General features: G+C 44.1%; 11 protein-coding genes across 11 annotated transcripts; 5 read left to right on the forward strand and 6 right to left on the reverse strand. All coding sequences in view use genetic code 12, as the record gives it.

Moving 5' to 3' along the window:
• Positions 1-7: 7 nt before the first annotated feature.
• On the forward strand, positions 8-2398 carry LODBEIA_P29400 (uncharacterized protein; the record flags this gene model as incomplete). The annotated part of the gene is made up of 1 exon (XM_066972995.1): positions 8-2398. One exon carries the CDS (start codon positions 8-10, stop codon positions 2396-2398), a length of 2391 nt encoding a protein of 796 aa, XP_066829878.1.
• A 38-nt stretch (positions 2399-2436) lies between these two features.
• LODBEIA_P29410 (uncharacterized protein) lies at positions 2437-2784 on the reverse strand (the record flags this gene model as incomplete). The annotated part of the gene is made up of 1 exon (XM_066972996.1): positions 2437-2784. The coding sequence occupies one exon, from the start codon at positions 2782-2784 to the stop codon at positions 2437-2439; it is 348 nt and encodes a 115-aa protein (XP_066829879.1).
• A 124-nt stretch (positions 2785-2908) lies between these two features.
• Positions 2909-4582, reverse strand: LODBEIA_P29420 (uncharacterized protein; the record flags this gene model as incomplete). Its single annotated transcript, XM_066972997.1, has 1 exon — positions 2909-4582. The coding sequence occupies one exon, from the start codon at positions 4580-4582 to the stop codon at positions 2909-2911; it is 1674 nt and encodes a 557-aa protein (XP_066829880.1).
• A 766-nt stretch (positions 4583-5348) lies between these two features.
• On the forward strand, positions 5349-6251 carry LODBEIA_P29430 (uncharacterized protein; the record flags this gene model as incomplete). Its single annotated transcript, XM_066972998.1, has 1 exon — positions 5349-6251. The coding sequence occupies one exon, from the start codon at positions 5349-5351 to the stop codon at positions 6249-6251; it is 903 nt and encodes a 300-aa protein (XP_066829881.1).
• Positions 6252-7154: 903 nt separating this feature from the next.
• Positions 7155-8027, reverse strand: LODBEIA_P29440 (uncharacterized protein; the record flags this gene model as incomplete). Its single annotated transcript, XM_066972999.1, has 1 exon — positions 7155-8027. The coding sequence occupies one exon, from the start codon at positions 8025-8027 to the stop codon at positions 7155-7157; it is 873 nt and encodes a 290-aa protein (XP_066829882.1).
• Positions 8028-8312: 285 nt separating this feature from the next.
• LODBEIA_P29450 (uncharacterized protein) lies at positions 8313-8921 on the forward strand (the record flags this gene model as incomplete). Its single annotated transcript, XM_066973000.1, has 1 exon — positions 8313-8921. The coding sequence occupies one exon, from the start codon at positions 8313-8315 to the stop codon at positions 8919-8921; it is 609 nt and encodes a 202-aa protein (XP_066829883.1).
• Positions 8922-8928: 7 nt separating this feature from the next.
• LODBEIA_P29460 (uncharacterized protein) lies at positions 8929-9858 on the reverse strand (the record flags this gene model as incomplete). Its single annotated transcript, XM_066973001.1, has 1 exon — positions 8929-9858. The coding sequence occupies one exon, from the start codon at positions 9856-9858 to the stop codon at positions 8929-8931; it is 930 nt and encodes a 309-aa protein (XP_066829884.1).
• Positions 9859-10163: 305 nt separating this feature from the next.
• Positions 10164-11768, reverse strand: LODBEIA_P29470 (uncharacterized protein; the record flags this gene model as incomplete). The annotated part of the gene is made up of 1 exon (XM_066973002.1): positions 10164-11768. The coding sequence occupies one exon, from the start codon at positions 11766-11768 to the stop codon at positions 10164-10166; it is 1605 nt and encodes a 534-aa protein (XP_066829885.1).
• A 1192-nt stretch (positions 11769-12960) lies between these two features.
• On the forward strand, positions 12961-17940 carry LODBEIA_P29480 (uncharacterized protein; the record flags this gene model as incomplete). The annotated part of the gene is made up of 1 exon (XM_066973003.1): positions 12961-17940. One exon carries the CDS (start codon positions 12961-12963, stop codon positions 17938-17940), a length of 4980 nt encoding a protein of 1659 aa, XP_066829886.1.
• Positions 17941-18162: 222 nt separating this feature from the next.
• LODBEIA_P29490 (uncharacterized protein) lies at positions 18163-19941 on the forward strand (the record flags this gene model as incomplete). Its single annotated transcript, XM_066973004.1, has 1 exon — positions 18163-19941. The coding sequence occupies one exon, from the start codon at positions 18163-18165 to the stop codon at positions 19939-19941; it is 1779 nt and encodes a 592-aa protein (XP_066829887.1).
• A 155-nt stretch (positions 19942-20096) lies between these two features.
• On the reverse strand, positions 20097-21764 carry LODBEIA_P29500 (uncharacterized protein; the record flags this gene model as incomplete). The annotated part of the gene is made up of 1 exon (XM_066973006.1): positions 20097-21764. One exon carries the CDS (start codon positions 21762-21764, stop codon positions 20097-20099), a length of 1668 nt encoding a protein of 555 aa, XP_066829888.1.
• Positions 21765-22516: the final 752 nt, after the last annotated feature.

A 22516-nucleotide genomic window follows, 5' to 3' on the forward strand; every position in this document is an offset into this window, starting at 1 on the left:
TGAGAAGATGCCCTCCGAGTCGGATAACGAGATCATCGAGTACATAGATCGAGGCCACTATCACTATGCCCAGACCTTGCTTCAGCAAAAGAGCAAACGGTTCCCGCAACGGCCGCTATATCCGATTTTGCAAAACAAAATTCTTGCCAAAACAGGCCATCAGAAAGCAGCAGTGGAGAAAAACCTTCTGATCTTGCAATCGTGTCCCAACGACATAGACTCCATCGTTCAGTTGAGCAATTTTTTCCTGGAGTTGGAGATGGAGAAGGAGGCAAATGCTTGTTTTGAAAATGCCATCAAACGGTTCCCGACCAAAGCGGGCGACTTGGGGATGATCTGGTTCGAAAACTGCGTTGAGACGTTGGATGTCAACAAGCTCAACAGGATCTTCCTGCATTTGAACAAATCCAACAAGCAAGAGGCAAAATATTGCTACTGGTACGCGTTCCTGTTCTATCTCATGGTTGCGCAAAACACCGCCGACGATGAGTCGAAATCGAAACTTTTCAGGATGTTTGGCAAGAAGTTGATTGAAGGCATTCAGGAGGCCCACCCTTTTGCCAATTGCTCGGAGCTTTACGTGTACACCAGATTTTTGCTTCTAGAGAAAGATTATCAAGCGATTCAATCGATTTTGAGCGAGGTTAAATTCCCGTTGGACTTGGAACTTCAGATATTGTACCTCGAATCGATGCGCGAAAATGAAAGTTGGCATAAATTGTACTCGCACGCGACTAAACTTCTCTTGGACGACAAGTTTGATGATTATGATACTTGGATTCTTTGGATTAACGCGGGCAAGAACGTTGGCAAAGACTATGCCGAGTTGAGGTCGAAATTGGGCGGTGGTGGCGATGGTGGTGGTAGGAATGAGTCCTTGGTCAAGATCGAGTTGGCGCTACTCTTTGATAAGGATCCAACGAGCGAGATTGGCGAGTATTACGACAATTTCAACGGCAAGATGTGCTGTTACAATGATTTGTCAAAATACAATCTCTCTAAGCAAATGAAGGAACAAATACGCTCTAGAACCAAGAGTATTCTCGCCAGTGACTCCAAGGATAGCAAACAGGTCATCACGCTAGTCAATAACCAGCGATTACATCCAACGGTGGACAACTGGGAAATCTTCAATGCCTATACTGACTTCTCCTCAAGCAAGTCTGAATTTGACAATAATCCATTAAATGAGCTAACGTTGGTTTCCATCATTACAGATTTATCCAAGACCGACTCTAGCAAGGGCAACAGCGACTACTACCAAACTATCATCAAGAATATTGCCATCATTACCGAGCTCCTCAAGTCTGATAAATACAACTACAAGCTCAACCTTTGGGCAATAAAACTATACTCGCAACTAAACACCAACAATGCAATCTTGCCAATTTACAAGGCAATGAAAATCAGGATGGTCCAACATGAAACGTTGGGGTACTTGTTGAACAACGCACCAACCTCCGATAAGTCTACATTCAATGAGTTGACGAATGTCTATCGATTTTATTTAACCTCGGCTCAGGAAATGAACGATACTGTATTAACAGGGTTTGACGAGGGCGTATACAACAAACTCGGAAGCTTTATCTCCTTTGGTCAACGATTGCAAAACTCGATATCGCTCAACACCAACGTGCAACAGAATTTGCAAGCTGCATTAATTCAAAACGACACGCAGTTTGCCGACCACTTTATTCACCACATCCAAAAGAACCGGAAAAAGATTGTTTTGGAAGAGTACACCGATAACAGAGACTTTACAAGTGACTGGAACGCAATCAACATCAGCAACGAGTTGCAAAAGGCCAAAGATGACCAGTTACTTAGAATCCCCGTGGATGACGTCTCTATAAAAATGCATTTACTTGTCTATTTATTGATTAATGAAAACGATGAAGGTGAAACGTTGAAACTTTTGAAAGCTTTCAACAAGATCACGAGCTCGGGCTACAGGCCCGACCCATTCACGTCATTGCTTTGGAAGTTGTATTACAACATCATCAAGATCGCATGCACCAAAATAAATGCAAACGAGACGCAATCTCTTTTCAACTTTGTCCAGAAAAACTTGAAATTCGACAAACTTGATCCTTTGGTGGTACCCGAAAACGTCCTAAGCTATCAATTGAACAGGAATCTCCTCAACTTTGCCGAATTCATCAAAGTCGTCGCCGCGTTAGCCAAAAGGAAACCGTCGTCTTATCTAAACCAAGTTTTGAAATTGGCCAACTCCGCAGCAGCATCATTTAGGAGCCTGGACATTATTCAGCGACAACTATCCATCATAGACGCTATGGCGTTTGACGCATTGCCTTTTGAGTTTGACATCAACCCCCACTTACGAGAGATTAAATCGTCAATCACCGTATCGACGCAATCGATACTAAACCACATGTAGATACCAATGAACATACAAAACCTTTTCTCTCAAATTTTTCATACACGAACATTCAACCCCAAACTTGCGCTCATTTGATTAATCTGGTTTATACCCTGAGACAAAAGATACTTGCGATGTTGTAAATCTCTCTGGGTAGAGTTAGTTTTGAACTCATCGCGGATAAATCGCACCAAGTCATCTCGTTCGTGATGCTTGTAAATTTGCCGCAAGACCAATCTGTAGATGCCCTTGACTTTGCGTTGGAACATGAATTCTTCTAACGAGGGTGCATTTCTGAGTGCTGATCGCGACGTTGACGTTGCTAGGGTTCGTGCGTACATCAACGTGTGTTGGATTCGGGACGAGATGTTTAGTCCACTGGCGATGTTCACATTTATCCACATATTTCGTTTTGCTTATTTAAGAAAAAAAAAATTCGCGGTGGTGTGGCGCTCAATGTAAAAGACTGCTTGTATACATAGTATATACATATATATAAATGGATCTTTGTTCTCTTTATAGTCAAGTTCAAACTGCAATGTTTGCCTTCCAAATAACCTGATGTTGCAGATCGTTGCCGATCTTTCTTCTGACTTTGAAAAGGTCCAAATCCAACTCCAATGGTTTGCCTTGTGCTGTGATTAAACCCTGCGTATCCAATTGCTTTTGTAGTTTGCCAATGTTGACGTATGCTTCATCGACATTTTTCAAGTGCAAGAACTTCAATATATCCCATCCGTTCAAATATACCGACAAGACGTCCTTGTCATTTATGATATTATCTTTATCAACTTCCATGTTGACGTCGGCTAATATGATCTCAAGCTCATGCATGATTATTTTATTTGTCCCTGAAGATTTCAGACAATGCTTGTCGTCAAAGGCCTCGCCGCACAAGAGCGACCAATTGTTGGGGACTGTGCCGACAATTTTGCACGTTGTTTTATAGATCTTGTCATCCTTCTCCATGGTCATATCCCGGAGTTGTCGTATTGAATGGAAACCTGGTTTTATTGGCAGGCGGGAGTCGTTGAGAGTTTCCTCGAGTTTCCGTTTCTGGGGTGTTATTTTCAGGGAAACGGTATTCGGACTTGAGCCAAGTGGACTGGTTTTTGGTGGTGATAAATTATGATGATCCCAGTCCTTCTTCTTCTTCTTCCTCTTATTGTTGTTTTTGTTTTCAATTCCAGTTAAAGACTGTTTCCTAGCTGGTGGCGTCGCTATCAGATCTTTGATTAGTTCCACCTCCGCACCAACATTATCACCTACGTCTCCCACTTGCTTCTCTGGCTCAACCAAAGGATCCAGGTATCTTGATTGTGAATCTTCATCGTAGGAGGACAATTCGGGAATGCTGGAATCGGAGGAAATGAAAAACTCCTGTGCCGCCTTTTTGCTCAGCAGCGTAGTGTCTGGTTTATTTGTAATGGATGTGCTAACATCCTGTCTTGCAGGTTCCACGGCATTGCCGGTTGCTGGAGCTGACAACTGGTTATTGTGGTACTTGCTCCTAATTTTCAATCCCGGGATCGCTTGAGGTGGTGCCGTTTTGATTGATGGAGCAGAAGTGGCTATCGAAGGTGACTTTACAAAGTCCTTTGGTATCACCTTATTTATCAACTCTGCATTTAACTGCACAAACTTGGTCTGCTTCAAGATATTCCTGTACAAGTCGCCTGTAACTTGCTGCTTCTTCTCTTGCAACTCGTCGTATTCAACGATATTGAAATCAAATGTATAAGGTTCGAGTTTGTTTTCAAAACTCCTCCACTGGCATGTGACGCCAAAGATGATGACCTTGTCTTCAACATTGAGTCCTTGTTTACGATTACCTTGCCACATCTTTTTCAAATTCAATTTGCAGCCATCGAAAGCTGCTTGGTACTGGTCACTCAATGTGTCCAAATGGTCTTCATGAACAATCAACCTTACAACTTGGTCCATGCGTAGATTCAAGTTGAGCGCTTCTTCCGACCTCTCATGATGTCTATCCTCGCGACAGCATTGAGAGTGCGACGTGAAGTCTGTAACGTAAAAACTCACCGTGTCGCTAAATCTCGGGATGGGTTCTATGGACAATAGGAGGAAATACGATCTTGTTTTGTAAACTTCATTGTTTATTCTGACTTTCCCCTTGATGAAATCTCGAGCCATAAGCTCCACATCTTTGAGCTTCGCGATAGCAGGTGTAGCGGAAACCATGCTCTTGTCTCACAGGATAGATGAGAAAAGAGTCAACCACCCCGGTGTGGATAAGAATCACATCGCAGCGTGTCCGTCCTTTCCTAGATACGCGCGCATTTGCATTTTGCGCGTTTGAATTCAATTTGGTTAATACGCGAAACATTATCGGAATTACTTGAAGAGGAGTGAATACTACCACCACCAACCAAATCCATATGGAGCTCTTATCCTAGAGCATACCCGAGCAGAGTCCGAGCAACCATGAGTTGTAATACCCAAAGCAAAACAACAAAACAAAAACAAAAGAAAAAAGGAAGGATCACTTACATTTTAGCGTGAGTTTTGGGAGCAATATCGAGTGCAATCAAGTCCTTTTGCAGCTAGAGCTGTCCTATCTAGCAAGTCGGGCACGTGCCAGTCGCCCTGCCACATTGGTGCGATTCATTGAAGAGCTGCTATTTCGAAACATTCTCGGGTCCGTTCATCGGAGAGGTTTAAAGCCATCAAGAATACACTGCGCGTCCAATCATATTGCGAGGTTTAAAACCGATATCAACGAGAAGCGATCTCAAGATCTCGCAGTTAACGCGTTAAACAACAAGAAAAATTGAGGCGTTATTTAAGAGACCCAGTTTGCCTCAAAAAGAAGAAGAGAAAGTTGTTCGTCTTTACCAACCATCTTTGCCTTCTTGGAAAAACATCACATTTCTAGAAAGACACTCTTTAGATCTACAGACTAGACCTAATACAAAGTAGACGATTTTTCACCTTCCTCCACTTCATAATGTCAGCTACAGCCACAGAAAAGCCTTTGTACAACGCCACTGGTGCCACCACCAAACTCAGCCAGCAAGAGATAATACCCAGCAAAACCGATGTTGGTGCGTTGGCCAATAGGATAAACACCGAGACAAGAAGTCTACACGACAAGGTTGACAAATTGGTTACCCTCAAGATGGCTATTGCCTTGCGTAACTACAAGGTGTTCAGACAGGGCTTGCAATCTTTCTACCACGTTTTCCAGAGCATAGAAACCGCCTTGCAACACCAGTTGGAAACATACCCCGACTCCGAATGGTCCACTATGCTCCGGGAAGTTTGGAAGCCAGAGATTGCCAGAACCGGCAAGGCTGAGCAAGACTTGATGTTTTTCTACAACGACGACAAGAGCAAATTCGTCACTCCAAAGATGAAAGAGCAAATCGCGTTCGCTAGCCATATCAAAGAAGTCACCGCCAAGAAGCCCTACTTGCTTTTCGCTTATTTGCACGTGATGTACTTGGCCTTGTTTGCAGGCGGTAGAATAATGAGGTCCTCCTTCGCCAAGGCCACAGGAATGTATCCACGCAAGGACGGCTTGTCGCATGACGAGATTGTCAAGTTGGGAACAAACTTTTTCACGTTTGACGTGGCCGACGAGAACTTGTTGCGGGTGATGTACAAGAGAGACTACGAGTTGGTGACGAGGAATGGACTCACAGAGGAACAAAAATTAGAAATCATAGAGGAAAGTAAATTTATCTTTGAACAGAATGCTCGCTGTTTGAATGAGTTGGAGCAGTATAACATGCAAAAGATTCACGGCACATGGACATATTTGGTCTTGACCAAAGGGTACTATGGTGTGATTGCAGTTGTTTGCATCTTGATGATTTTGTTTGCTCAAAGACTCTTGTTTAGAAACTAACCTTTAGATAAGGGGAAACCCCCCAAAAAAAAAAAAAAAAAAAGTTATGTTGGGGGAAAATTCAGGAAGATTTCAGTTTATATCATTAATTACTATTTGTTTTATTATGACCTATTAATACATTATGATGGAATTTGAATAGCTTAAAGCGGCTTGGTTGTATGACTTAAGATCTACCCCGTCTCCTTCCACTCCTCTCTTTGTCCTGAGAAGGTAGGTTGTTTTTTGTTTCTTTCATTTTTTTTTTTGCATCCATATATGCGATGGTTCTAAAGAATCGAGCAAAAGAAACACAGGTCTATCCACTCTTCTCTGGTTTGATACAAGGAAATCAAAATCATATCCCAGGCTGACACAGCGATGGCTCTTCGGATGCTTGGGTCGTATATGGCCCAAATGTGTGGGTAAACGATGAAAATGGCAATAAGTAGTAACTTGATGATGTATCTGAGATCTGGAGACATGCTGGATCTTGCACGGTGATGAGTTTTGAACAAGAGCTGAATGAGGAAGAAGAAGCTGAAGAAGAAGCTGGAGAGAACAAGAAGAAGATGACGATGATGAAGAAGGAGAAGTAGAGAACTTATATTATTCTATTCCATCCCATTTGCCGCTAGAGTTCGGTATATATATATTTTTTTATTATGCGCCTGTATGATTATGCAAGTGGATGAGCTACTCGTGAACGTGAAAATGTGAAAATGTGAGAAGATGAGAAAAGGGTTCTTGTCGTCTCGTAATCGTCCCTCTTGACGTTCCCAAAATCGGATGGCGCGGTTTTGGATCTTGAAGAATGGGGGTCTTGATTGATCAAGGTGTAGCCCTTTTGACACCTCGAGCAGCTGCTGTACATCTAGGTCAATCCAATTTCATCCCTCTCCTTTGTTTCTTGTTTGTTTGCTTTTATTGCGCAATGTCTTCGGTATGCTCCATTTCCTCGTTTGTAGCTTCCTCGTTGTCTTCTCTATCTTGTTCTTCGTCTTGTCCTTGTTGCTCCAATTCGTACTTCTGCTCACTACTGAGACCTTCCTCAGCACTAGCAGGATCTTGCACGTCATCGTCTTTTTCAAATGCAGCATCTTCATCGTCATCGTCATCGTCATCTTCATTGTCTTCTGCATCCTCTGAATCAAATGTCTCATCAGAAAAATCTCCATCTTCCTCTTCACCATCCTCGTCCCGGTACCCTTCTGGCTCTTTCAAGTCATTCGTCACCCCCTTTGGATGGTCTTTGATCCAATTCTCCACCCACGACAATATCCTGTCCACATTCTCGTCCATCTGCTCAGCGTTATCGCTTTGCAACTCAATGACGATATCGGGTATGTAGCTGTCGCGAGCCTCGTTCAACACAACCTCCATGATTTCGCAATCCAAATTTTCCTGTATCTTGGCATCTTTATAATTTCGCTTCTTCAACCGATCGTATAGCTGTGAATTGTCGGTCTTTAACACAATCACCAAGTCGATGAGTCTCTCGGGGAAGATATCACAACAGTGCCAGTCTACTATCACACCGCCTTTTTCCAAATCAGGCTCCAAAAAATCAAGAAGTTTATCTTCGTCCACAACTGAAGTATCGCGCTTCTTGTCGTATGACTCTATGCAATCACGCTCTTTTGCAACCTCACTGATGTTGAGATGAGTGAAATGATACACGGTTCCTTCCTCATGAAGAGATTGGTTCAATTGGTTCACAAGACTTTCGGAGTGAGAAGTTTTCCCACACCCGGGAGTCCCCGTGATGATGATGTTTGGACTATGTCTTCGTGTCATTATAATTGGGTATATAGCAGTAGCTGTGATGTAGATGAACAAACAAAATGGGCGTCAAACGGGAGTTGCTGCTGAAGTTTGCTTCTCTTTCTGCTTCTGGTGGATCATCCTCCATCACCACCAAAAAAAAAAAATGGGTGGAACACTGAACAGAGAAAATTATGGCCAAAACTGCAAGACAGAGTTATCCTCTTGAACACAGCGCCCCAAAAGGTTTCTAAATAGCAAATGGTAACTTCGACGGCGACGACGACAACGACAGGGACAACGGCAACCACAACAACGATGCATCCGCTCAATTCAACAACGACAACAGCGTCAAACTCGGGCGTTCCGGGAGTACAGCTACCGTCAACAGACTCCAACGATATTGGCAAGTATGGGTTGCGAGGACTATCTTCGCTTGTGAGAATGGAGCAGTCGGATTTCACCAACTATGCCCTTGGTCAAGATATAGGCAAGTGCGGACTTGATTTGAGCCCCGACGTTGAGATCTTAAAGACCTGGGCCTCGCCATGGTCTGAGACCACTCGGCTGGATGTTGAGCCATATTTCACCATTCCCATCGAGATGCAAAACAAGACGCTAGCTGCCAAGGACAAGAGTCCCGACCCGATAAATACCAAGATCCAGAACTTGACGGATGAAACTTTGTTTTATATATTCTACATGAAGCCTAGGGATACGTTGCAAGAGCATGCGGCTAGAGAGTTGGTGGCGCGAAATTGGAGGTATCACAAGGACATACAAGTGTGGTTGACCAAGGATAGCAACGTGGAGCCGGTTTTAATTGGGCAGGATGTGGAAAAGGGGGTTTACATTTTCTTTGATCCTCATAACTGGGAAAAGATTAGGAAGGAGTTTGTATTGTATTACTCTTCTGTACAGGCTTAGGAAAGGATCATTGCTTGATGTATGTAACTTTATCTACTTTGACCTCGTCGTCGAACAATGTGTACACGTAAAGAATGCATGTTGAATCTTGAGTGTGGAGTAAGCAAAACGACGGGATCGAAGTGTTTAGTTCTATAGCTCTTTGTACTTCCTCCGTGGATGGATATTCTGCTTTTAAATTGGCCTCTTTCTTTTCATCTTTCACCTCCTCATTCTTTTCATCTTTCTCCTCCTTGGCCTCCTTCTTTTCATCTTTTTCATCTTCATTCTTTTCACCTTTCTCCTCTTCAATCTTTTCATCTTTTACTTCCTCAGTCTTGTCGTCTTTTACCTCCTCCGCTTGTTCCTTTTCTCCCTCTTTGACCTCTTCATCCAGACTCTCCTCATCTTCAAGCTCGGGCCAGTCAAAAGTAAATGCTCCAGTGGCACTTCCAGGATTTATGAAAAACTTGCCATCCATTACATACGCTTCAACTCTAGTGGTGCCGCCCCAAACCAAAATATCTACATCCAACTCCCTTGCAAAAGCACTCAATTGCATCGGGTCGCCCCGAGGCATAATCTGGTATCCGTTGGTGAACCCAATCTTCAAATTGTCATGCGTGAACTTGGAATACATGGGTATTTTCACGTCATTTCGTCGTCCCTGCTGTTGTTGTTTTTGCTGACTCTGATTCTCTATAATCAACTGTAACTGCTGTGACACAAGCACGGGATCATCAAACTCCCCTTTAACCAACTGGAAATCAGGTGAAATGTTTTTCAAGAAACGTAATGTGGATGTCGAGTTCGTGATGTTGCCTAGACATATTACTTTTGATATCTTGCTGTTTGACGGTATGTTGTTGGGGTTTGGGCTTATTAGCTTTTTGAATTTCGCAGGTATATCAATTGACCTCTCTGGTATGAAAAGATCTCCGATAGCCAACGTGAGCATATTCTGTGGTAAGTGACTGGGAAATGGGGCGGTGGGTTGTTGGAGCTTCAGTTCTTTCAACAGTTCCGTTTTCCGCCTTTCCAGCGCACGATTTGGATCCAACCAATCGTGGTAGAGAGTCTAGTGTGCAAGTACGCAGAAACTCGAGAGTATAGAGCTTGAAAGAGACATACACCGCTACGTCTTTTCTTCCTCCAGAGCTTCGAGGCGGGTTAAATCTCAAGGATTTCTATTAAAAGTTAGTGATTGCACACCATGGTGCAATTGGTAAATGTCCCAAAAGAAGAATATATTACAAAAATTACTCAGTGGTGGGTGGTGATTTTCTCATAGACTTGTGGATAGTGATGTTGAATCTCGTTGAAAAGTTCCTCGCGGTGGCTCATCTGCAAGATTTCTGGATCCTTGGCTAAGCAGACGAAAAAGGTTGCCACACCCGAGTTGATTACGTTCAAAGTGATGCTGCTGATTTGCATCGAGATCAAAAAGGTGAAGGCAACCACGGGCGCGTAGTAGTCTCCGTTGCTATTGTAGCCCGGGCGGGTGAATTTCAAGTACAAGTATGCAAACAAGCTGGAAAGGTATGCCACAAACAAGGCGTAAAAGTTCAATGAAGTGCTGATGAACATGTCGTTCACCAACACGTCCATGCCTTTGAATCTGAACAAGTCAAAGGCATCCTTGGCACTGGCAATATAGGATTTGCCCCAAATGGCGACATAGCTAAAGGCGTACTTGTTGAAATACTGCACCAACCAGTTGATAAAGCCAATGATAAAGTCAACAATAATCATTGCACATTGTCCGCCCCAGCTGTCGACAAAATTTTGCCTGACAATGTTGAGCAACTGTCTGATCAACTGGATAAACGCGACAATCAAGGATCCAAAACAGATGGAGCCAAAGCAATACGTCATGGCTCTCTTGAATGACGATAATGCCGGGTGCCTTGGTGCGTCTTGAGTATTGGACAAGTAGAACCAGGTTGCATAAACACCGCTGATCAGCACGTGGATAACATTCTTGATCACTTCCGAGATGTAGTAACCAGCGAAAAAGACAAACACCAAAACACCAACTAGTTTGCCTTGGCTACATGAACCACCGCCAACTTCACAACCAGTATTGCTTGCATTTGGCTTGTACTTGACATAGGTACCAATGATCACCACACTGAACAATGCACCAAAACCGGCGCTAACCACAAGTCCGATGAATGAAATGACCAAAGTCGATGGGTACAGTTTCATGACATCGATAACGATTCTCAAAATGGTTGCACTCAACGGGATTCGTCTTCTTGACGACCAGTAGCACCAAGCGGCAAATAATCCAAAGATTAAAAACACAATTGCTGCACTGTAATAGTGTTCTACAAAGTAGAAAATGGCAGTGCCAATCGACAAGACGACATTCAATATGCACGCAACATAGATGAACGTCTTTGCAAATGCACGCACAAATAATATACCCAAGGCCGATAAAACAAGCGATATCACCAACACAAACGCAAACAAAATGACTGTGTTTCTATTCATGGTGAATGAGCTGTCGTCGTCGTAGATACCAGAACCCTGGTCTCCATAAGTTGCTCTCAATGCATTGACTGTGATACCTGCTACGGCAATGAAGCCAGCCAAGGTCAAGATGAAAAATATAGTAAATGGCCAATCGTTGAATCTGGGCTTTTCAATCTTGAAACTCTCATCGAAGTTCTGCGAGGGGTGTGGCTTTTCGTATTTGGTATTTTCCAAGTCCGGGTTGACTACATATGTTCCATCGTCATTGGAATAGTTGTGGCCTTGATGTTGGCCACCATATTGACCATCATATTGGCCGTAATGTTGTTGTTGTTGCTGGTTGGAAGGTGGATAATTTGGTGGCGGATAGTTGTTGTTGTTGTAGCTCATCGTGAACTTTCGAATGAAACCCCCAATTGAGTTATAATGCTTTCAAAGAAGCGAGGTGATGAGGTGGCGGGGAGGAGTGGCGGAAAGGAAAGTGCAGGGGGAGTTGGCTTTTTAGATGGGTAAAGGAATCGAAATTGGATATATCTAAATTTATCAAGTTTCTCAAACTCTCAGCAATATATAAGTTTAACTGAATTCTCCAGCAGAGCTAATTGAGCTTCGAGAGAGAAAAGGAACGAGAGAAAAGGAGAGCAATGATGTAATTCTGGATTTAAGGTCATGTAGCAGTGGCAGTAGTAGTAGCAGGGCAAATTTTGGATTGTTTATACCAAATCCTGAAATTGCAAAATTCTTAAAAGTTTTAAGCAGCAATAGTAAAAATAGCCCCCGCGGCCCCTTTTTGTGCGAGTTGCAGTAGCATGACGTTAACCCAACGCGCGGCTGGGCCAAAAACAACCACTCCACACACTCGGTAAGCCATCACTACTCCATTTGAGAGAGAGCAATGTACCGAGGAAAGGACCTACTCGTATTACGTCTTCAATAGATTGAAAACTTGGCTCGAGGTTGATGCCGGAGAAAAATTACCGGTTCCCTCCTGTCTGCTATGTTGAACTTTTTTTTTTGTTGATACCACGTAAGTCCGAGGAAGGCACAAGGAACCCTTTAAGGCTCTAGGACCCAAAACTTATAAACAATAAGCTGAGGCTTTCTTTTTTTTTTTCTTTGCTCCCTCGTCAGCAACATGTCGATTCTTTCTTGAAAGCAAGTTCCAAGAGGGTGAAAGACCCTTGCCATACAGCATGCAAGCATAAAAATGTCAGCCAAAAAATGAAGCCAGTTGAATAGCGTTCTACACTGGAGCAAGAGAATGGAAATGTGAAAGCATATGCAGTTACTGGATATAAAGCCGGCAATTATTAGCAAGTAGCAGCTCTTATGGCCAAGTTGGTAAGGCACCTCACTAGTAATGAGGAGATCGTAGGTTCGAATCCTGCTGAGAGCATTATTTTTTTGCAAAACATTTTCTATTTTTTTTGCAGCCAAAAAATGTTGGCTTTGATCTCTTTGTTATTCCCTCCCAAAGTGCCGCCAATCTTTGTTTTTTCTGTCTTTTTTTGTAAAGATGATCATAGCTGTTCTTTTTTGATTCTACAGACACTGAAAATAGCTAGCTTAGAATATTCCTTCAATGACATTCAAGGAAAACCAGTATCATGCGTGGTGTGAGGAAAATGGTGGTACCATTAGCCCCGAGAGGATATTAGCCATTTTCACCAATCTCGCGCAAAAATTTGGATTTCAAGACGATAGTGTGCAAAATGTGTATGACTTGTTCATGACACAATTAGACTCAAGGGCAAGCAGGATGACGGGCACGGCTGCATTGCAATCACTACATCGAGACTATGTTGGTGGGTTAAACTCGAATTTCCGCAATTGGTATTCCGTCTCGCAGTATTTTTTCGAAGATGAAGAATGGCCCGTGGTGAAAAAGAGGACGTGGAAGCAGCAAAAGAAACAGAAGCAGCAGCAGAACAAGAACAAGAATGACTTGGGCAAGAATAGCAGTGGTATAAGGAAAAACAAGAATAAGAGAAAGACAACGAGAGATGACGATGAAGCGTGGTTGTTGAAATTCTCCAAATGTAGTCAAGAGGATTTGGTTCTGCAAGTGGCATTGTATTTGCTCATATGGGGAGAGAGTAACAATATCAGATTTATGCCCGAGTGTATTTGCTTTTTATACCAGTGCGCTTTGGACTATAAGGGTCCCAATTTTGAAAAACTCCATTTTCTCAACAAGATCATCACACCCTTGTACAGGTTCTTGAGAGATCAACAGTACAGTTTGATTGGCGACAAGTGGAGCCGCAAAGAAATTGACCATTCACGAACAATTGGCTATGATGACGTCAATCAGCATTTCTGGAGCCCCGAGGGGCTCTACAAGATACGATTCGACGGCGGCGGCCGGCTCTATGACACGAAGAAGGAGTTGAGATATATGGATATCGAGCAGATCAACTGGAAGAAGTCCATGAGCAAAACCCATCGAGAACGAAGAACTTGGATCCATGTCTTGACCAACTTCAACAGAATATGGATCATCCACGTTTCGGTTTTCTGGTTCTTTATGTCCTTCAACTCACCAGCACTTTACACGCGCGACTATACTCCCGACAAATCGCCCTTTTTGCATGTGCGATTAGCGCTTGTTTCCGCGGGCGGGGGCATCGCGGTGCTTGTTTCGCTTTTTGCAGCCATTTCCGAGTATTTGTTCATCAAGAGCAAAAATTGGAGAAAAGTGGTGATTTTGTTGGTGTTGCTCGTGGTTAATGCGGCACCCATAGTTTACAACTTGGTAATCTTGGACTGGGACGAATATTCAAAGAATGGCAATGTCTTTGCCGGGATCATGTTGACATTGTCAATCATCACTTTCCTCTACTTGGCCATCGTTCCGCCTGGTAGCTTCACCTCGGTTTTCGCCATGTCGTTCCCGCCACTAAGATTAAGGAGTCGCTTATTTTCAATCATCTTGTGGGCAACGGTTTTTGCAGCCAAGTACTCGGAATCCTACTTCTTTTTGATTTTATCACTCAAGGACCCCATCCAGATCTTATCGACGCTTGAATTGGAGTGCAATGAAGGCCATTTCCTATGCGCGGCGCAGCCAAAGATTACATTGTTTCTCTTTTACGTGACGGATTTGATTTTATTCTTTTTGGATACCTATCTTTGGTATGTCATTTGCAATTGCTTATTTTCCGTGGGTTTATCCTTTTCATTGGGGGTATCGATCTTTACACCATGGAGAAACATCTTTGCCCGGTTACCGGACCGCGTCTTGGCCAAGATCTACTATGGAGAGTCGGTAAATTTGGTGCTTGTCATTTCCCAGATTTGGAACAGCATTGTGATTTCCATGTTTCGAGAACATGTCCTCTCGGTGGAGCAAGTTGGCAAACTAATTTATCAAAAGGAGATTGAAGACGAGACTGTCCGCCCCCCGTTGTTCTTTGTCAATGAAGATGACAACACTTTTAAATTGCACACATTCATCAAGATTGAAGAAGAATGGGAAAGGAGAATCACTTTTTTCGCCCAGTCGTTGTCCAGCCCGCTCCCGGAACCGTTCCCAGTGGTTTCAATCCCTGCATTCACGGTGTTGATTCCACATTACTCGGAAAAGATCTTGTTGACGTTGAAAGATCTAATCAAAGAGCAAAGCTTTTCCAAATTGTCTTTGTTGGAGTATTTGAAGCAGCTACATGTAAAAGAGTGGGAGTCCTTTGTCCAGGACAGTAAAATGATTCTGAGAATTGGCAAAGTAGTTGAGGAAGATGAAGAAGAAGGAAAAGGAGGAGCAGGAGGAGGAGGAGAAGGAAAAGAAAACAACAGCAACGGCAACAACAACAACAACAATGAGAAGGTTGGCGATAATTTCGAAGACTTGCCTTACTATTGCATTGGATTCAAGGAATCGACACCTGAAAACATTCTTCGCACGAGGATTTGGGCTGCATTGCGATGCCAGACACTATATCGAACGGTATCGGGGTTTATGAACTATGAGACGGCGTTGAAGATTTTGTACAGAAGTGAAAACATTGGGTTCGACGTGGAGAATGACTTGTTTGTTGAAGAGGAGTTGCAGGATTTTGTAGATCGAAAGTTTCGCCTACTTGTGGCGATGCAGAATTTTCAAAATTACACTGCCAATGGTTCAGCTGATGCAGAAGCCATGTTTCGAGCATTCCCCAACATCCACGTGGCCATCTTGGAAAAGGAAAATGACGATTACTTTTCCACTCTTTTGGACGTGTCTCACAGGGATGCCGATGGGAAATACATCAAAAAGTACAGAATCAGACTATCTGGGAACCCGATTCTTGGCGATGGCAAATCAGACAATCAAAACAACGCTCTCATTTTCTACCGCGGTGAATACATTCAAGTCATAGACGCCAATCAGGACAACTATATCGAGGAGTGCTTGAAAATCAAGTCGCTCTTGGCGGAATTTGAAGAAATAGACCCACAAGCCTCGGGAAACTACGCCGCGGCTGCATCGGCATCAGCATCAGCATCCGTAACGGCATCATCATCATATGCTAGTCAACTTCCTCCCGTTGCAATTGTTGGCTCGCGCGAGTTTATTTTCTCCCAGAATGTTGGCATATTAGGAGACATTGCCGCGGGGAAAGAGCAGACTTTTGGAACGTTGTTTGCTCGAACAATGGGCGAGATTGGCTCGAAATTGCATTACGGTCATCCGGATTTCTTGAATGGGGTGTTTATGACCACCCGCGGCGGGATATCAAAAGCGCAAAAGGGGTTGCATTTGAACGAAGATATTTATGCGGGGATCACGGCCACTTGCCGAGGTGGACGAATCAAGCACTGCGACTACTATCAATGTGGCAAGGGACGAGATTTGGGGTTCCAATCAATTGTCAATTTCACAAAAAAGATTGGAGCCGGCATGGGGGAGCAACTACTTTCACGGGAGTATTTCTATTTGGGCACGAAACTACCGATTGATCGATTCTTGTCCTTTTATTATGCCCACCCGGGGTTCCACATCAACAATCTATCCATCATGCTCTCTGTCAAGGTATTTATGCAATTGATTGCGAATTTAGGAGCGTTAAACTACATCAATATTCCATGCGATGGCGGTGAAGATGGAGCGATTGAAGGATGCCACAATTTGGTGCCGGTGCTCAACTGGATAGACCGATTTGTGCTCTCGGTTTTCGTTTGCTTTTTCATTTCTTTTTTGCCGTTGATTATTCAAGAGTTGATTGAAAAGGGGTTCATCAAGTCAATCTTTAGGATTCTTTTGCACATTATTTCGTTGTCGCCGTTTTTTGAAGTGTTTATTTGCCAAGTTTACTCGAAATCCTTGAGGGATAATTTCATATTTGGCGAAGCCAGCTATATTGCAACGGGTCGAGGATTTGCAATCTCGAGAGTCTCCTTCGCGGTGCTATACACGAGATACGCCGACTTGTCGATTTATTACGGGGGCGAGATCTTGCTTGTGGTGATATTGGGCATGTTGACCGTGGGTAGAACCGCGTTGCTTTGGTTTGTCATCACCATTGTTTCCTTATGCTTTGCTCCGTTTTTATTCAATCCGCACCAGTTTAACTTTATTGATTTTTTCGTCGACTATCGAGAATTTATCCGTTGGTTATCGAGGGGCAATTCCAAGCCAAAAGAACTATCATGGACGCATTTTGCCAAAAATGTCAGATCGAGAATGACGGGCGAGAAATTCGAGGGCCATGTGCTGGGTAGGTCGTCAACGGCGATCAATCTCTTGGTGGGTGAAGTCGTTGTGCCGACGCTCGGACTAGTCCTATACATTATCCCATTCTTGTTTCTTCATTCAGACCAAAGCTTGATTGAGTTGAGTTTAACCAACCCGCTCATTAGGCTCGCCATTGTGCTCTTGTTGCCCTACATTGCCAATTTCGTGATCTTGGCGTTGGTGTGGGTCTTGTCATTCACCATTGCCCCCATCGTTGGCATCTGCGTTAAAAAAACACCGGCCTTCTTTGCCGCGTTGGCGCACGGGATGTCGATCGTGATCAACCTCGCCAACGTGGAGCTTTTATTTTTCTTTGAAGAGTTTAAATTTGTCCATTTACTATCGGCGCTATTGGCGATTCTTAGTTTCCACAGGGTCATGTCGAGCTTTATTTTGATTGTTGCTGTGTCAAGAGAACGCCTGGAGAATGTCACCAACAAGGCGTGGTGGTCGGGCAAATGGTACAACAGCGGGCTCGGCTTTGGCGTCTTTACCCAAAATGCCCGAGAGCTCGTCATCAAGAACTTGGAGTTGAACAAGTTCACCTTTGATTTCATCCTTGGCCACATCTTGTTGTTTGCCATGTTCCCATTTGTTTTGATCCCCTACGTCGATACGCTCCACTCGAGCATGTTGTTTTGGTTGAAGCCAAGTCGCCACCTATCGCGCCCCATTTTGAGTCGGTCGCAGCTGCGGAGACGCAACTGGCGAGTTGTTCGCTACTTTATGCTCTTCTTGTTGCTTTTGGTGGCCATGGTTGCGTTGGTGGTGGTGCCACCGTTGTTCCAGGATACCTTGTTGCAGTTGCAAAAACTGTTAATGGGTAATCTTAAGTTTTTAGGGGGTTGAAGAAATAGACCCTTTTTTTATTTTGGGACGCGCGAGGTCGTGTGTAGATCAAAAAAATATAACGCTACTTCACGGTTTGTTTGTTTACGGAACTTCTCTTGAGGCACAATCGGTGGCTCTTGTAAATACATTGATCAACTTTGACAGGAGGTGGAGGTGGATTTTTCTTTTCTTTGGTTTTGTTTTTGGTTTCCTATTTTTTGGTAAGGGACGGGTATTGGCATGAGACCGTCCAAGGCAGACCTTTTGGAGCAATTTGCAGATAGCCAAGAAGATGAGATATTTGGGGATTTGGAATATGTCGATTTTAAATCGAGGTCACCCGCTACTAAAGCCAAAACTGTGCGACGCGCAGATGACGTTACCGAGACATTAAAGGTGAACGAACTCAACTTGAATAGCAACAACCTGCCCCTGTTCCAATTAACCCCCAGAAGCGGGGCCGAATCGCCTTCGAAGTCTACAAAGTCGAGCGGGAGGAGAGTAACACGTGACGCGTTGAGTGAGTACAGCGAGGAAAACGACACCGATATCACTTCGGAGTTTTCGCAGGACGACTTTGAAGGCTGGGATGACTGTTTCAGTAAGGACCAAAGCGGCAGCATATACCAGCAGATGAACCAGCGGTTGATTGCGCGGAAAATCGCCGAGCAGAAGGAGGCCGAGAGAGAGCAACAAGAGTTGATCCAGATGAACCAAATGAGAAATAACCATCGGCTACTATTCAAGGAGAGTCCGAATCAAACTTTGGTGTTGAAAGACCCCAGCAGGTTGTTGACCAATGAAAACTTGTCCCTTTTGGACCAGTTGGAGAATGAGCGCACGATAAATTATGAGTATACTCGCGACGATGTTGAGCAATTTGAAGATGGGTTCGACGACGATTTCGAGCAGAGCATCCACAAGTTTCAAGCGCAACGCAAAGTGGGCAAATTGCAAGCTCCGGGACAGCGATCGCAGAGCTCGTATGAGATTGGCCAGCTACAGAACAAGCAATCGATGCCCTCGTTGCCGAGAGCCAACCATGCCGCCATGAAGAAATACCGCTCGACGTTGGACTTTCATGGCCGGCAGCTGATGGACTCGTCGCAGGCATTGGGGCCACCCCAGTTCAACTACAACAACCGCGTCATCAACAGGCTAGACCGAATACCGTCTTTCTACAATAAGCCGCCCGTTGACTTCGAGAATCGGAACCAGATACTTTACAGATTCAAGGAGAGCAAAGCTCCTAGTCATCACAAGCACCCGAACACCCAGAGCAAGCGCATGGGCCATGTGCGATATTTGAACAATGGCGGCTCGCCCAATGCCGATATACCAGTGCAGCAGCATAAACTGATGCGGTTCAATAAGCAAAAGAGCGTTTGGGAAGGCAATGAAGTTGATCTACTCCGGTTTGAAAAGAGACCATCCTTGATCACGCACAAGGACATTCAGCCGAGAGTGAATCCAAGTGGAAGCGGGAGTGGCACTGAAAAGGGGAGCGCGAGCGGAAGCGGGTTGTCGAGGAGAAAACAGGGAAACATGCTCTACGACGAAGAGAAATTGAAATGGATCAATCTTGAAGAAGAAGCAGAAGAAGAGTTGATCTTTGACGACATCCCGGACTTGGATGAAGGTATAGCTACCATCCGCCAACTGAACCTCCCGCAGCCCGTCTCGCCCAGACGCAGAGTGCCAGTTGAACACCAAGACTTGGATTTCTTGTTGCAGTCGCCGGTGTCCAGGCGCGGATTGAGCCAGTTTACGCAGCGCACCACTTCGACTGCTACTGTTGCCACCGAGGGAACCCAGGGAACTCAGGGGACTCAAAAAGCTTCCTCGTGCGGCGCCCAGGGTGAACGGAGCGAGTTTAAAGTGAGCAGTAAATTAGTCGACAAGTTTGTTAAGGAGGAGCAAAAGATTGATCGCAAGATTAGCCATTGGTTTATTGGGAATAGTGATGTCAAGAGGGACTATTACTGGGAAATACGGAGGATGGTGACTGAGGATAAATAAACTTTGTATTCTTGCGTTGAGCAGGTATTCAAGCAGCGAGGTAAGACGCAGTGGGATTCGTCACGTTTGTTTTGGGAATAAAAAAAAAAAAATAATTCACTCTATTTATATATATATGTATGTCTGTGTATCTGTGTATATTCCATCATACCCCCTTAGATCATAATCATACCGACACCAACAACCATTGAAAGACCGACAACAGCAACTTTAGTGAATAACGTTAACGAAACAGTAGAAGCCGACGATTTCTTATCGCTGGAACCAGAAGACGTGGAGGACGACGAGCTGCCAGAAGATGAGCCGGATCCTGAAGATCCCGAGCTCGAGCCACCGTTGCCGCTGCCTCCTGAAGGTTGCGAAGTATCGGTTCTAACTGAACCATTTAAGGAACCGAAACCTGAAACACCAGCAGAACTCAAATAAGCAGAACACGATGACGCGGTAGAAGCACTCTTTAATGATCCTGATCCACTAAAGTCACAAGCTGAGGATGCTTGCTTTTGGTCCATGTAGTACAAGTTCAACACAAACGACAATTTCTCCTTATCGGAACATGGCGAGTAGGCACCGTATTTACCAGTGGTTCCATTTGTCGAGATACCACTGCAGTCAATCTTGGAACAGACATAGTCGTACATGTCAGCATAGTCGTCACTGTCGACCGAGTCCTTCACAACGCACTTCAATGAGGCATTCATACAGTCGCAAATGTCCTTGTCTGGGGTTGGTGGCAAATCGGTTGAGGCGGCCCATACATCAGTCGAGGTAGGACACGAGGTAGCAGAGACAGCACCAGTAGAAACACCCGAGCTAATAGAAGCCGAGGAAGGACTGATGCTTTGGATTTGGGACTTGTAGTTGTTGTAGTCGCTCAAAGTGGAAACGTCACCATTGGAGTTAACGGAAACCAAACCATAGTTGTTTTCTTCTTGAAAGTACATGTAAACGATACCACCGGACCAGACATTGGTCATTTGGCTACCAAACAAAGTGCCAACTTCTTCAAATCTTCTTGGAGTGACTTTGTTACAACCATATTCGGAAAAGAAAATGGGGATTCCCAAGTTTTTGTAGTCGTCAGTAACATCTGAGTAACCAGAAGCCGTGTATGAGGATGAGCCACACCATCTGTACATGTTGATACCAAGGAAATCGGCTCTATCTTCTTGAGAACCGCAAGCAAAATAGTCAGCCAAAGCGACATTATACTCGGAATCGTCATTCGAAGAATAGCCAACTGGGATAGTTCTATAGTTTTTAGCCTTGATGTAGGCCTTGGTGTCTCTGATAGCGGCCTTGACGTAGGCTGAAGCATCGGTGTTGGTGTGGTCATTAGTCACTTCGTTACCGGCAAAGAAACCCAAGATATTGGTGTAGTTGTGGAACTTGTCCACGACATCGGTGTATCTCTGGAACAAATCCAAGTTCCACTGGGGGTTTTTTCTATTAATGGACTCGTCAGGCTGGGACAAATCGGCAATAACGTATATACCAGCATCAGTCAAGGCCTGCATGCACTCGGTGTGGTCTTCCGACACGTCTAAAGCGTAAACTCTAATGACGTTTGTGTCGACAGCTTGCAAGTAGGGAATGTCTCTTTTACAAGCACTGCCATCGGCCAAGGGGTCAACGAATGAATCGGACGAGTTTGCAGTATTTTGTTGGTAAGCAATCCCCTTCATAAAGAATTGCGAGCCATTGTTGGAGTAGTAGAACTTGTTGCCCACAATTTCGATAGCGGGCAAGTCAGCAGCCTGAACTGAGGATATGTAGGCAGTAGCAGCTAACAAACCTGACGCAAGTAGCGATTTGAAAAGCATCTCTAAGTTATTGTTATTAGGGGTGGTGGTGGCAGTATTATTTCCAAGCGATTTGTGGGATTAAAATTTTTTTCTTGTATTAACGAAATGTGTCAAACTGCCAGGGGGGTTTGGAATTGGCTCGATATTATTGAATAGCCCGGACCTTTTTTTTTTTCTTTACTCTCCAAGAAACTAGAGAGCTCTGAGATTTGGTGAAAAAGTCTAGTTTGATCAACGAAAGGTTAAGTTTAAATGATAGAGTTGGCGGCAAGGGTTGTTGTTGCTCGAGTAATCAGCAAAACGGTGAACGAAAGAAGTCGATGCCAAGTTAATGGGAAATTCAAAGAAAGAAAGGAGAAAAGCAAGTGAAAGAGGAAAGGGCTTGCGCTAGAAACTTTTCTGGTGATTGTCGAAATCTTTTATATAAAAGAAAGGAAATCGTGGGACGAATCTTGTTACAGCCGACATTTCACACTATTTTACAACTACAACAACAACAACAACAATGCAATAGGAAACACACGCACACTTGCAGGGAGGGAAAGGAGAGGGGGATCTAAATCGCCTGTTCGAAATGGATTTCAGATTTAGTGCGGTTTGCTTTAGACGCTAAAATTTCACTCCTGGCGACATTTTCTGATTCAAAGCCGGAATCGAATCGAATCGAGAGGAGGACGTTTCAAGGAGAGAGACACAACCGACACCACAAGCAGGAGGTGAAAAATAAACAACCTGAAGCACCACGAACAACTTTTTTTTGGCTTTTTATA

This window comes from Lodderomyces beijingensis (genome assembly GCF_963989305.1).
Source record: "Lodderomyces beijingensis strain CBS 14171 genome assembly, chromosome: 3".
In the NCBI taxonomy this organism is placed as follows: domain Eukaryota; kingdom Fungi; phylum Ascomycota; class Pichiomycetes; order Serinales; family Debaryomycetaceae; genus Lodderomyces; species Lodderomyces beijingensis.